At 36.2% G+C, this 16504-nt stretch overlaps 1 protein-coding gene across 1 annotated transcript in view; it reads right to left on the bottom strand.

Annotated features, from left to right (window-relative positions):
* Positions 1–15658, bottom strand: part of LOC132564240 (uncharacterized) — a gene marked incomplete at its 3' end in the record, with an annotated part of 30128 nt that extends 14470 nt beyond the window's left edge. Inside the window, exon 1 of the mRNA XM_060228909.1 lies at positions 15220–15658. Coding sequence (XP_060084892.1) covers positions 15220–15401 — 182 coding nt within the window. The remainder of the gene's footprint in view (positions 1–15219) is intronic.
* Between the last annotated feature and the right edge of the window lie 846 nt (positions 15659–16504).

Here is a 16504-nt window from a genome sequence, read left to right as displayed (position 1 = left end):
CCAATTTCCTATTGCATCATGACATTAAGTCGCTACTACGCTAAAACATCAGTTTCCAATTGCATCATGATATCATGTCTATACTACGCTAAAACACCAATTTCCTATTGCAACTCAACATCAAATCGTTAATTCGCTAAAACATCATTTTCATATTGCACAATGACATCAAATCGCTACTATGCTAAAACACCCATTTCCTATTGCATCATGACATGAAGTTGCTACTATGCTAAAACACCAATTTCCTATTGCATCATGATATCAAATGGCTACTACGCGAAAACACCAATTTCCTATTGCATTATGACATGAAGTCGCTACTATGCTTAAACACCAATTTCCAATTGCATCATAATATCATGTCGCTACTACGTGAAAACACCAATTTCCTATTGCACCGTGATATCGAATGGCTACTACGCTAAATCATCAATTTCTCATTGCACCATGCCATCAAATTGTTACTACGCTAAAATACCAATTTCCTATTGCACCGTGATATCAAATGGCCAGTACGCTAAAACACCAATTTCCTATTGCACCATGACATCAAATGGCTACTGCGATAAAACACAATTTCCTATTGCACTATGACATCAAATGGCTACAACGCTAAAACACAAATTTCCTATTGCACCTGGACATGACGACCCTACTACGGTAAAACACAATTTCCTATTGCAATATGACATCAAGTCGCTACTACGATAAAACACCTATTTCCTTTTGCATCAGGACATGAAGTCGCTACTAAGCTAAAACACAAATTTCCTATTGCACCATCACATCAAATGGCTATTACGCTAAAACACCAATTTCCTATTGCATCATGCTTTCGAATGGCTACTACGCTAAAACACCAATTTCCTATTGCATTATGACAGGAATTCGCTACTATGCTAAAACACCAATTTCTCATTTTACCTTGATATCAAATGACTACTGCGATAAAACACAATTTCCTATTGCACCATGACATCAAATCGCTACTACGCTAAAACATCAATTTCCTATTGCATCATGACATCACATCGATACTACGCTAAAACACCAATTCCCTATACGCTAAAAGACAAATTTCCAATTGCATTATGACATGAAGTCGCTACTACGCTAAAACACAATTTCCTATTGCAATATGACATCAAGTCGCTACTACGATAAAACACCTATTTCCTTTTGCATCATGACATGAAGTCGCTAATATCCTAAAACATCAATTTCCTGTTGCACCATGACATCAAATCGCTACTACGCTAAACCAACAATTTCTTATAGCACCTTGACATCAAATGGTAACTACGCTAAAACACAAATTTCCTATTTCACCATGACATCAAATCGCTACTACGGTAAAACACAATTTCCTATTGCAATATGACATCAAGTCGCTACTACGATAAAACACAATTTCCTATTTCACCTTGACATCAAATTTTCCTATTGCACATGACATCAAATCGCTACTACGCTAAAACACAATTTCCTATTGCAGCAATAGGAAATTGTGTTTTAGCGTATTAGCGATTTGAAGCATTGGTGCAATAGGAAATTGGTGTTTTAGCGTAGTAGCGAGTTGATGTATGGTGCAATTGGAAATTGGTGTTTTAGCATATAAGGAATTTGATATCATGATGCAATATGAAATTGATGTTTTAGCGTAGTAGCCATTTATATCATGCGTAGTATAGGAAATTGGTGTTTTAGCGTAGTAGTGATGTTGATGCAATAGGAAATTCGTGTTTTAGCGTAGTAGCAATTTGATGTCATGTTGCTAGAGGAAATTGGTGTTTTAGCGAAGTAACGATTTGATGTCACCTTGCAATAGGAAATTGGTGCTTTAGCTAGTAGCAATTTGATGTCAGGGTGCAATAGGAGATTGGTGTTTCTTGGTAGTAGCAATTTGCTGTCACGGTGCAATAGAAAATTGGTGTTTTAGCGTAGTAGCCATTTCATGTCAATGTGCAATAGGAAATTGATGATTTAACGTAGAAACCATTCGATATCACGGTGCAATAGGAAATTGGTGTGTTAGCGTAGTAGGGATTTCATGTCATGGAATAGGAAATTTGATTTTAGCGTAGTAGCCATTTGATGTCAATAATTGGAAATTGGTGTTTTAGCGTAGTAGCGATTTGATGTCATGGTGTACTAGGAAATTGGTGTTTTAGCGTTGCAGCGACTTGATGTCATGGTGCAATAGGAAATTATTTGTTTACCGTAGTAACGATTTGATGTCATGATGCCATAGGAAATTGGTGTTTTAGCGTAGTAGCGATTTGATGTCATGGTGCAATAGGAAATTGGTGTTTTAGCGTGGTAGGCATTTGATATCACGATGCAATAGGAAATTGGTGTTTTAGCGTACTGACGATTTGATGTCATGGTGCAATAGGAAATTGGTGTTATAGCGTAGTGACGATTTGATGTCATGATGCAATAGGAAATTGATGTTTTAGCGTAGTAGCGACTTGATGTCATGGTGCAATAGGAAATTGTTTTTTTACTGTAGTAACGATTTGATGTCATGATGCAATAGGAAATTGGTGTTTTAGCGTAGTAGCGACTAGATGTCATGGTGCAATAGGAAATTGGTGTTTAAGCGTAGTGACCATTCGATATCACGATGCAATGGGAAATTGATGATTTAGCGTAGAAGCCATTCGATATCACGATGCAATAGGAAATTGGTGTTTTAGCGTAGTAGCCATTCGAAAGCATTGGTGTTTTAGCGTAAGAGAGCGTAATGTCAAGATGCAATAGCAATTGGGTGTTTTAGTGTAGTCGCCATTTGATTTCATGGTGAAATAGAAAATTGGTGTTTTAGCGTAGTATAGAAATGATATCATGATGCAATTGGAAATTGGTGTTTTAGCATAGTTGCGACTTCATGTCATGATGCATTAGGAAATTGGTGTTTTAGCGTAGTAGCGATTTGATATCATGATGCAATATGAAATTGGTGTTTTAACATAGTAGCGACTTCATGTCATGATGCAATAAGAAAATGGTGTATTAGCGTAGTAGCCATTTGATAGCATGATGTAATAGGAAATTGTTGTTTTAGCGTAGTAGAGACGTGACGTCAAGGTGCAATGAGAAATTGATGATTTAGCGTAGTAACCATTCGATATCACGGTGCAATAGGAAATTGGTGTTTTAACGTAGTAGCGATTTGATGTCGTGATGTAATAGGAAGTTGGTGCTTTAGCGTAGTAGGGGCGTGATGTCAAGGTGCAATAATTAATTGGTGTTTTAGCGTAGAAGCCATTTGATGTCATGATATAATAGGAAATTGGTGATTTTGCGTAATAGGGACGTGATCTCAAGGTGCAATAGGAAATTTGTATTTTAGCGTAGTAGCCATTTGCTATCATGTTGCAATAGGAAATTGTGTTTCAGCGTAGTAGCGATTTATGTCATGATGCATGTCAAATAGGAAATTTGTGTTTTAGCGTTGTAGCCATTTGATGTCATGGTGCAATAGGAAATTGTGTTTTATCGCAGTAGCCATTTGATGTCAAGGTAAAATAAGAAATTGGTGTTTTAGCGTAGTAGCGACTTGATGTCATGATGCAATAGGAAATTGTTGTTTAAGCGTAGTATCGATTTGATGTCATGGTACAATAGAAAATTGGTGTGTTAGCAGAGTAGCGAATTGATGTCATGATGTAATAGGATTTTGGTGTTTATGCATAGAAGCGATATGATGTCATGATGCAATAGGAAATTGGTGTTTTAGCGTAGTAGCCATTTGATGTCATGGTGCAATAGGAAATTGGTGTTTAAACGTAGTAGCGACCTGATATCATATAGCAATAGGAAATTGGTGTTTTAGCGTAGTAGGTTCGTGATGTCATGGTGCAATAGGAAATTGATGATTTACGGTAGTAACCATTCGATATCACGATGAAATAGGAAATTGGTGTTTTAGCGTAGTAGCGATTTGATGTCATGGTGCAATAGAATATTGGTGTTTAAGCGTAGTAACCATTTGATATCATGATGCAATAGGAAATTGGTGTTTCAGCGTAAGAGCAATTTGATGTCAAGGTGCAATAGGAAATTGGTGTTTTAACGTAGTAGCGATTTGATTTCATGGTGCAATAGGAAATTGGTGTTTTAGCGTAGTAACGATTTGATGTCAAGATGCAATAGGAAATTGGTGTTTTAGCGTAGTAGCGATTTGATGTCATGGTGCAATAGGAAATTGGTGTTTTAGCGTAGTAGCCATTTGATGTCATGGTGCAATAGGAAATTGGTGTTTTAGCTTAGTAGCAATTTGATGTCACGGTGCAATAGCAAATTGGTGTTTTAGACGTGGTAGCCATTTGATGTCACGGTGAAATAGAAAATAGGTGTTTTAGCGTAGAAGCCATTCGATATTACGATGCAATGGGAAATTGGTGTTTTAGCATAGTAGGTTCGTGATGTCATGGTGCAATAGGAAATTGATGATTTAGCGTAGTAACCATTCGATATCACGATGAAATAGGAAATTGGTGTTTTAGCGTAGTAGCGATTTGATATTATGATGCAATTGGAAATTGGTGTTTTATCGTACTAGCGACTTGATGTCATATTGCAATAGGAAATTGGTATTTTAACATAGTAACGATTTGATGTCATATTGCTATAGGGTATTGGTGTTTTAGCGTAGTAGCGATTTGATATCATGATGCAATAGGACATTGGTGTTTTAGGGTAAGGGGGGAGTAATGTCAAGATGGAATAGGAAATGGGTGTTTTCGCGTAGTAGCGATTTGATGTCATTGTGCAATATGAAATTGGTGTTTTAGCGTAATTGCGATTTGATGTCATGTTTTTGGTGTTTTAGCGTAGTAGAAATTTGATATTATGATGCAATAGGAAATTGGTGTTTTAGCGTAGTGACGATTTGATGTCATGGTGCAATAGGAAATTGGTGTTTTAGCGTAGTAACGATTTGATGTCATGGTGCAATAGGAAATTGATGTTTTAGCGTAGTAGCGACTTCATGTCATAATGCAATTGGAAATTTGTCTTTTAGCGTAGTAGCCATTTGATATCATGATGCAATAGGAAATTGGTGTTTTAGCGTAGTAGCGATTTGATGTCATGGTGCAATAGGAAATTGGTGTTTTAGCGTAGTAGCCATTCGAAAGCATGATGCAATAGGACATTGGTGTTTTAACGTAGTTGCAATTTGATTTCTTGGTGCAATAGGAAATTGTGTTTTATCGCAGTAGTCATTTGATGTCATGATGCAATAGGAAATTGGTGTGTTAGTATAGTAACGATTTGATGTCGTGGTGCAATAGGAAATTGATGTTCGACCGTAGTAGCAATTTGATGGCTTGGTGCAATGGGATATTGATGTTTTAGCATAGTAGTCATTTGATGTCAAGATGCAATAGGAAATTAATGATTTAGCGTACAGACTATTTGATGTCATGGTGCAATAGGAAATTGGTGTTTTAGCGTAGTAGCGATTTGATGTCATGGTGCAATAGGAAATTGGTGTTTTAGCGTTGCAGCGACTTTATGTCATGGTGCAATAGGAAATTATTTCTTTACCGTAGTAACGATTTGATGTCATGATGCAATAGGAAATTGGTGTTTTAGCGTAGTAGCGATTTGATGTCATGGTGCAATAGGAATTTGGTGTTTTAGCGTTGCAGCGATTCGATGTTGAGATGCAATTGGAAATTTGTCTTTTAGCGTAGTAGCCATTTGATATCATGATGCAATAGGAAATTGGTGTTTTAGCGTAGTATCGATGTGATTTCATGATGCAATAGAAAATTTGTGTTTTAGCGTAGTAGCCATTTGATATCACGGTGCTATAGGAAATTGCTGTTTTAGCGTAGTAGCGATTTGATGTCATGTATGCAATAGGAAATTGATAATCATGATGTCATGATGCAATAGGAAATTGGTGTTTTAGCGGAGTAGCCATTTGATGTCATGGTTTAATAGGAAATTAGTGTTTCAGCGTAGTAGCGATTTGATGTCACGATGCAATAGTAAATTGGTGTTTAAGCGTAGTAACCATTTGATGTCATAGTGCAATAGGAAATTGATGATTTAGCGCAGTAACCATTCGATATCACGATGAAATAGGAAATTGGTGTTTTAGCGTAGTAGCGATTTGATGTCATGATGCAATATGAAATTGTTGTTTTAGCGTAGTAGCGACTTCATGTCATAATGCAATAGGAAATTGGTGTTTTAGCGTAGTTGCGATTTGATGTCATGTTGAAATAGGAAATTTGTGTTTTAGCGTAGTAGCGATTTGACGTCATGGTGCAATATGAAATTGGTGTTTTAGTGTAGTAACGATTTGATGTCATGCTGCAATAGGAAATTAGTGTTTTAGCGTAGTGGCTATTTGATATCACGGTGAAATAGGAAATTGGTATTTTAGCGTAGTAGCGATTTGATGTTATGGTGCAATAGGAAATTGGTGTTTTAGCGTAGTAGCAATTTGATATCATGATGCAATATGAAATTTGTGTTTTAGCATAATATCAACTTCATGTCATGATGCAATATGAAATTGTTGTTTTAGCATAAGAGCAATTTGATGTCAAGGTGCAATAGGAAATTGGTGTTTTCGCGTAGTAACCATTTGATGTCATGGTGCAATAGGAAATTGGTGTTTTAGCGTAGTAGCGACTTGATGTCATGATGCAATAGGAAATTGGTGTTTTAGCGTAGTAGCCATTCGAAAGCATGATGCAATACGACATTGGTGTTTTAACGTAGTTGCCATTTGATTTCATGGTGCAATAGGAAATTGTGTTTTATCGCAGTAGTCATTTGATGTCGTGGTGCAATAGGAAATTGTTGTTTGTTTTCAGCGTATTGTGTTTTAGCGTATTTGATATCATGATGCAATAGGAAATTGGTGTTTTAGGGTAAGGGAGAAGTAATGTCAAGATGGAATAGGAAATGGGTGTTTTCGCGTAGTAGCGATTTGATGTCATGGTGCAATAGGAAATTGGTGTGTTAGCGTAGTAGCGATTTGATGTCATGATGCAATAGAAAATTGGTGTGTTAGCGTAGTAGCGACTTCATGTCATGATGCAATAGGAAATTGGTGTTTTAGCGTAGGAGCCATTTGATAGCATGGTGTGTTTTAGCGTAGTAGCGATTTGAAATTGGTGTTTAAACATAGTAGGAAATTGGTGTTTTAGCGTAGTATTTGATGTCATATTGCTATAGGATATTGGTGTTTTAGCGTAGCGGCGATTTGATGTCATGTTGCAACAGGAAATAGTTGTTTTAGCGTAGCAGCGTTTGATGTCATGCAATAGGAAATTGATGTTTTAGCGTAGCAATAGTTTGATGGATTTGATGTTTTAAATGTGCAATAGGAAATTGGTGTTTTAGCGTAGTAATCATTTCATGTCATGGTGCAATAGGACAATGGTGTTTTAACGTAGTTGCCATTTGATATCATGATGTAATTGGAAATTGATGTTTTAGCGTAGTTGCGATTTGATGTCATGTTGAAATAGGAAATTTGTGTTTTAGCGTATTAGCCATTTGATGTCATGTTGCAAGAGGAAATTGTGTTTTAGCGTAGTAGCATTTGATGTCATGTGCAATAGGAAATTGATGTTTTATCGTAGTAGCGAATTCATGTCATGGTGGAATAGGAAAATGGTGTTTTAGCGTAGTAGGTACGTGATGTGATGGAGTAATAGGAAATTGCTGTTTTCGCGTATTAGCCATTTGATGTCAAGGTGCAATAAGAAATTGGTGTTTTAGCGTAGTGGCGATTGATATCATGATGCAATAGGAGATTGTTGTTTTATTGAAGTAGCCGTTTGTTGTCAGGGTGTAATAGGATAATGGTGTTTTAACGAAGAAGCAATTTGATATTATGATATAAATTGGAAATTGGTGTTTTAGCGTTGCAGCGACTTGATGTCATGGTGCAATAGGAAATGGATGTTTTAGCGCAGTAGCCATTTGATGTCATGGTGCAATAGGAATTTGGTGTTTAAGCGTAGTAGCGACTTGATGTCACGATGCAATAGGAAATTGATGTTTTAGTGTAATAGCCATTTGATGTCACGGAAATTGGTGTTTATTTGTAGTATTCACATGTTGCAAAGATGTAAAGGCAATTGCTATTTTCGCGTAGTAGCGATTTGATATCATGGTGCAATAGATAATTGCTGTTTTAGCGTAGTAGCATTTTGATATTATGATAAAATCTGAAATTGATGTTTTAGCGTTGCAGCGACTTGATGTCATGGTGCAATAGGAAATTTGTGTTTCAACATAGTAGCGATTTGATGTCATGGTGCAAAAGGAAATTGGTGTTTAAGCGTAGTGACCATTTCATGTCATGGGGCAATAGGAAATTCATATTTCAAGGTAGCAAGGAAGTGATGTCATATTGGAATAGGAAAATGATGTTTCAACGAAGTATGAAGGTGATGTCAAGTTGCAATAGGAAAATGGTGTTTTAGCGTTGCAGCGACTTGATGTCATGGTGCAATAGGAAATTGGTTTTTTACCGTAGTAACGATTTGATGTCATGATGCAATAGGAAATTGGTGTTTTAGCGGAGTAGCCATTTGATGTTTTAGTGTAGTAAGGATTTGATGTAAATGTGCAATAGGAAATTGGTGTTTTAGCGTAGTAACGATTTGATATCATGATGCAATTGGAAATTGGTGTTTTAGCATAGTTGCGACTTCATGTCATGATGCATTAGGAAATTGGTGTTTTAACGTAGTTGCAATTTGGTGTCTTGGTGCAATAGGAAATTGGTGTTTTAGCGTAGTAGCGATTTGATGCCATGTTGCAAGAGGAAATTAGTTTTTAAGCCTAATAACGATTTGATCTTACGGAGCAATAGGACATTGGTGTTTTAGCGCAGTAGCCATTTGATATCATGATGCAATAGGAAATTGATGTTTTAGCGTAGTAGGGACGTGATGCCAAGTTGCAATATTAAATTGGTATCTTAGAGTAGTAGCAATTTGATGTTTTAGTGTAGTTAGGATTTGATGTAAATGTGCAATAGGAAATTGGTGTTTTAGCGAAGTAACGATTTGATGTCATCATGCAAATTGGAAATTGGTGTTTTACCGTAGTAACGATTTGATATCATGGTGCAAATTGAAAATTGGTGTTTCAACGTAGTAACGATTTGATGTCATGATGCAATAGGAAATTGTTGTTTTGTTGTAGTAGCCGTTTGTTGTCAGGGTGTAATAGAATATTGGTGTTTTAACGAAGAAACAATTTGATATTATGATAAAAATTGGAAATTGGTGTTTTAGCGTTGCAGCGACTTGATGTCATGGTGCAATAGGAAATTGATGTTTTAGCGTAGTAGCCGTAAGATGTCATGGTGCAACAGGAATTTGATGTTTTAGCGTAGTAGCCATAAGATGTCATGGTGCAATAGGAATTTGATGTTTTAGCGTAGTAGCCATAAGATGTCATGGTGCAATAGGAAATTGGTGTTTTAGCGTAGTAACCATTTCATGTAATGTTGCAAAAGGAAATAGGTGTTTTAGCGTAGTAGCGACTTGATGTCATGATGAAATAGGAAATTTGTATCTTAGCGTAGTAACCATTTGATGTCAAGGTGCAATTGAAAATTGATGATTTAGTGTAGTAGCCATTCGATATCACGATGCAATAGGAAATTGGTGTTTTAGCGTAGTAGCGATTTGATGTCATGGTGCAATAGGAAATTGGTGTTTTAGTGCAGTTTCCATTTGATGTCACGATGTAATAGTAAATTGGTGTTTAAGCGTAGTAACCATTTGATGTCATAGTGCAATAGGAAATTGGTCTTTAAACGTAGTTGTAATTTGATATTTTGATGAAATAGGAAATTGATGTTTTATCGTAGTAGGGACGTGATGCCAAGTTGCAATATTAAATTGGTATCTTAGAGTAGTAGCAACATGATATGATGCAATTGGAAGTTGGTGTTTAAGCATAGTAGCGACTTCTTGTGATGATGCAATAGGAAATTGGTGTTTTAGCGTAGTAGCGATTTGATGTCAATGTGCAATAGGAAATTGGTGTTTTAGCGTAGTAACGATTTGATATCATGATGCAAATTGGAAATTGGTGTTTTACCGTAGTAACGATTTGATGTCACGATGCAATAGGAAATTGGTGTTTTAGCTAGTAGCCATTTGATGTCAGGGTGCAAGAGGAATTTGGTGTTTAGTGTAGTTGAGACTTGATATCATGATGCAATAGGAAATTGATGTTTTAGCGTAGTAGCGATTTGATGTCAAGGTTCAATAAGAAATGGGTGTTTTTACGTAGTAGCGATTTGATATCATGGTAAAACAGGAAATTGGTGTTTTAGCGTAGTAACGATTTGATGTCATGATGCAATAGAGAATTGGTGTTTTATTGTTGTAGCCGTTTGTTGTCAGGGTGTAATAGAATAATGGTGTTTTAACGAAGAAACAATTTGATAATATGATAAAAATTGAAAATTGGTGTTTTAGCGTTGCAGCGACTTGATGTCATGGTGCAATAGGAAATGGATGTTTTAGCGTAGTAGCCATAAGATGTCATGGTGCAATAAGAAATTGGTGTTTTAGCAATATAGCCATTTGATGTCTCGATGCAATAAAAATTGCTGTTTCAACGTAGTAGCGACTTGATGTCATGGTGCAATAAGAAATTGATATTTTTGTGTATTAAGGATTTGATTTAAATGTGTAATAGGAAATTTGTGTTTTAGCTTAGTAACGTTTTGATGTCATGGCGCATTTGGAAATTGGCGTTTTATCGTAGTTGCCATTTGATGTCATGATGCAATAGGAAATTGGTGTTTCTTGGTAGTAGCAATTTGCTGTCACGGTGCAATAGGACATTGGAGTTTTAGCGTAGTAGCCATTTGATTTCAAGATGAAAGAGAGGAAAGTTGTGTTTTTGCGAAGTAGCGATATGATGTCATGGTGAAATAGGAAATTGGTGTTTTGTGTAGCAGCGATTTGATCTCATGGTGCAATAGGAAATTGTTGTTTTAGTGTACTAAGGATTTGATGTAATCGTGCAATTGGAAATTGGTGTTTTAGCTTAGTAGCAATTCGATGTCACGGTGCAAAAGATAATTGGTGTTTTAACAAAGTAGTAATTTAATGTCATGGTGTAATAGGAAATTGGTCTTTTAGCGTAGTATGAATGTAATGTCAAGGTGGAATAGGAAATTGGTGCTTTAGCGTTGCCACGACTTGATGTCATGGTGCAATAGGAAATCGGTGTTTTACCGTAGTAGGTAGTAATGTCAAGGTGCAATAAGAAATTGATGTTTTGGCGTAGTAGCGATTTGATGATGCAATGTTAAACTGGTGTTTTAGCATATTAGGAACGTGATGACAAGGTGCAATAGGAAACTGGTGTTTAAGCGTAATAGCGATTCGATATCAAGGTGCAAAGGGAAATATGTGTTTCAGCGTTGTAGAAATTTGATGTCAAGATGCAATATGAAATTGGTGTTTTAGAGTAGTAGCGATTTGATGTCAAGGTGCAAAGGGAAATATGTGTTTGAGCATAGTAGAAATTTGATGTCATGGTTCATGGTTTTAGCGTAGTAGGGACGTGATGTCAAGATGCAATAGGAAACACAAATTTCCAATTCACACTTACATTAAATCGTTACTACACTAACACATTAATTTTGATATCATGACATCATATCCTTACTACACTAAAACACCAGTTTCCAAATGCATCGTGACATCAAAAGGCTGATACGCTAAAACACCAATTTCCTATTGCATCTTGATATCAAGTCGTTCCTAAGCTAAAACACTAATTCCCTCTTGCACCATGATATCAAATGATTACTACGCTTAAACACCAATTTATTACTGCATCGTGACATCAAATCGCTACTACGTTGAAACACCAATTGCTATTGCACCATGACATCAAGTCGCTGCAACACTAAAATATCAATTTCCTATTTCAACATAATATCAAATTGCATCTTCGTTAAAACACCAATTTCCTATTACACCCTGACATCAAATGGCTACTTCGCTAAAACACCAATTTCCTATTGCACCACGACATCAAATCGCTACTAAGCGAAAACACCAATTTCCTTTTATACCTTGACATTACGTCCTTACTACGCTAAAACATCAATTTCATATTGCACCATAACATCAACTCGCTATTTCTTTAAAACACAAATTTCCTATTGCATATTTACATCAAATTCTTACTACACTAAAACAACGATATCCTATTGCATCCTGACATCAAGTCGTTGCTACGCTAAAATGCTAAGTTCCTATTGCATCTTCATATCACGTTCATACTACGTTGAAACATCAATTTCCTATTGCAATATGACATCACGTCTATACTACGTTGAAACATCAATGTCCTATTGCACCATAATATCAAGTGGTTACTACGCTTAAGCACCAATTTACTATTACATCGTGACATCAAATCGCTACTACACTAAACCACTAATTTCCTATTGCATCATGACAGCACGTTCTTACTACCCTAAAACATCGATTTCCGATTTCATCATAATATCAAATTGTTTCTTCGTTAAGACATCAGTTTCCTATTGCACCATGACATAAATGGCTACCACGCCAAAAGCACCAATTTCCTACTGCACCATGACATCAAGTCGCTGCAACGCTAAAACACCATTTTCCTATTGCAACTTGACATCACGTTCATACTATGTTAAAACACCAATTTCATATTGCATCGTCACATCAAATGACTGATATGCCAAAAAACAAATTTCCTATTGCACAATGACATCAAATGGGTACCACGCTAAAACACCAATTTCCTATTGCAACTTGACATCACGTTCATACTATCATAAAAGACCAATTTCATATTGCATCGTCACATCAAATGACTAATATGCCAAAACACCAATTTCCTATTGCACAATGACATCAAATGGGTACCACGCTAAAACACCAATTTCCTATTGCATCATGACATCAAATCGTTGCTACGTTAAAATACTAATTTCCTATTACACCTTGACATTACGTACCTACTACGCTAAACATCAATATCATATTGCATCGTGACATCAAGAGGCCGATACGTTAAAATATCAATTTCCTATTGCATCATGACATCAATCGCTACTACACTAAGACACCAATTTCTTATTGCAATATGACATCAAATAGTTACTACGCTAAAACACCAATTTCCTATTGCATTATGACATCAAATCGTTACTACGCTAAAGCACTAATTTCCTATTGTACCATGTTATGAAGTCGCTGCAACGCTAAAACACCGATTTCCATTTGCACATTGTCATCACGTTCATGCTACGATAAAACACCAATTTCCTATTTCACCATGACATTAAATCGCTGCTACGTTAAAACACCAATGTCCTCTTTTATCATGACATCAAGTCGCTGTTACGCTAAAACACCGATTTCCATTTGCATATTGACATCACGCTCATACTACGACAAAACACCAATTTCCTATTGTATCGTGACATTAAATGGCTACTATACTAAAACACCAATTTCCTATTTCACCATGACATCAACTCGCTATTTTGCTAAAACTCTAACTTCCAATTGCACATTTACATCAAATCCTTACTACACTAAAACATCAATTTCCTATTGCACCATAACATTAAGTCACTACTACGCTAAAATACCAATTTTCTCTGGCATCATGACATCAATTAGCTACTACGCTAAAACACTAATTTCTTATTGCAACGTGACATCACATTCATACTACGCTCAAACACCAATTTCCTATTTCAACATGACATCCAATGATTACTACGCTTAAACACGAATATCCTATTGCACCATGACATCAAACGCTACTGCGCTAAACCGCTAATTTCATATTGCATCATGGCAACACGTCCCTACTATGCTTAAACACGAATATCCTATTGCACCACGACATCAAATCGCTATTTTGCTGAAAACACCAATTTCCTATTGCACCTTGACATCACTTTCATACTACGATAAAACACCAATTTCCTATTGCCCCATGACATCAAATCGTAACTATGCTAAAACACCAATTTCCTTTTGCACCATGACATCAAATTGCTATTACGCTAAAATACAAATTGCCATTTGCAACATGTCATCACGTACCTACTATTCTAAAACTTTAATTTCCTATTTCATCATAATATCAAATTGCTACCAAGCTAAAACATCATTTTCTTGTTGCAATATGACAACACGTCCCTACTACGTTAAACACCAATATCCGATTGCACCATGACCTCAAATTGCTACTACGCTATAATACCCATTTCATATTGCATCATCACATCACGTCGCTGCTACGCTAAAACACCAATTTCCTATTGCACCATATCATCAAATGGCTACTACGCTAAAACACCAATTTGCTATAGCACCTTGACATCAAATCGTTACTACACTAAAACGCCGATTTCTTTTTGCACCTTGATATCACGTCCCTACTACGCTAAAACACCATTTTTTTCTATCGCACCATGACATTAATTTTCCACTGATATGAAATCAATATCCCACTGCGAGATAAAAATGATTTTTTATGATTGCAAGATTATTGAATTTTCATCAATATTCTACTAAGCCATGTCATCAATTTCCAATGACGCTAAACCATCCACTTTCCACACCACTGAGATATCAAGTTCAAATTGCACTAAATCATCAGTTCACACTAAAAAATAAATATCCCGCTAATCCATGATATTAATTTTCAGCTGCACAATAAACATTCATTTCAATTTCCCTAAAACATCAGTTCACACTACACTAAAAATAAATATCCCACTAAAGTATTGATATTAATTTCCAGCTGCACAATTTTATTCATTACAGTTTCACTAAAACACCAATTTCCTATTGCGCCATGACATCAGTTTCCAAAGGATACGTAATATCAATTTGCTATGGAGAGACCCTAAATTTTCCACTGAACTAAAACAGTAATTTCCCAGTAAGAAATAGCATTAATGTTCCTTTAAGTAATATAAATTTCCTATTTAAAGAAAACCAAAGTTTCCTATATCGATTTAGGATCGATTTCCCACTGAGAAATAACTTCAATGCCCAACTTCTGAAACCGATTTGGTTGAGGTACATCAAAAATGTCTTAGCTTAATAAATGGATGCATATTTATCTGCTTGACTTGATTAATCACTGAAATGGAACGTATTATTAAGCTACTTTAGAAATACAAACATGTAGAGACGGCGCTGAGCTAGGTCAATACGTGGAGAAGTGCTGGCTGTTACTGGTGGTGTAGTTGGCTGGTCAGTTACTCCAAGATCGACCATAGGTGTGGTCATTGGCGGATCACTGTAACACACAAGCAAGTGAACACACACAAGTTGTAAGACGCATGTGTTACTTAGTCCAAGCATGACGACTGTTCACTTATGGACACTGAAACACTTGAATTCAGGTTTTTAATAGATCACACGTTTTGTCTTAATTTCAGTTCATTTGTGGAATGTTGGTAACTAATTATCCTCTCCAATACACTAATAATTTTGAAGCAAAATAAGTATAAGTATTAATAAGCTGCCTGTGAGAAAATGGTTTCCGTTTTTCTTTTTCCAAACGTTATTCTCTTTAGTAATCTCTGTTAAACGGTAAATAATTTGTTGTGACCGTCAGTCTTTGTACACAAGGAGTAAAACACTTCGCTGTGCTCACTATTTAACGGTACATTGCTATCTGCGAGCCCTAGTCTATTGACCTACCTCAAAGCTCGGGGTGTTTATGAATTAATACTCTGTAGGTCAAAGGTCATGTTGTTTCCCGTGGCGTGAACATATTACTATTGGAGGCTGAAACGCGTGTTATGTTTGTAACTACCACCGGTCCTGAACAGCCATAACAACCATTTGTACAAATAGTAAATACTTCACCGCATTATTTATTTCTCGACATTATTTATTTCTCGACATCTTTCCTTTGCCCTTTAACTCAAAAATACTAGACAGTTCTAGAAATACTAATTAAACATTATAACTACTTCATTGCGCATTCCTTTCACACCAAATCTTCAACACTACCTCATATCATTATCCACTACAAGAAATCCGTTTCACACCGAGTCTTCGACATAGCTTCACTTCATTATCCACTTCTAGAAATCCCTTTCACGCCGAGCCTTCAATGCTACCTTCACTTCAATATCCACTTCTAGATAGAAATCCCATTCCCTTTCACATTCAACACTTCTTCTCTTCATCTATTAATACAAGGAATCTCTTCAACGCCGAGTTTTCATCACTACATTAGTTGATTATCTTCTAACAGAAACACCTCCCATGACATGCCTTCAACACTACTTTATTTCATTAGCCACTACTAGAAATCCATTCCACGCCAAGATTTCAACACTTCTTCACTGGATTATTCACTACAAGAAATCCCTACCACTTCGAGCCTTCAACAAGATCCCATTTGATTATCTAGAGAGCCCTTCCATGTCGAACCTTCACTTGATTATTCACTA

The sequence above is a fragment of the Ylistrum balloti genome, unplaced genomic scaffold, assembly GCF_031769215.1.
Source record: "Ylistrum balloti isolate Yb309-2 unplaced genomic scaffold, AGI_CSIRO_Ybal_v1 Utg372094, whole genome shotgun sequence".
Taxonomy (NCBI): Eukaryota; Metazoa; Mollusca; class Bivalvia; order Pectinida; family Pectinidae; genus Ylistrum; species Ylistrum balloti.
Note: the sequence above shows the minus strand (reverse complement) of the source record. Positions and strands in the feature narration are given on the sequence as shown.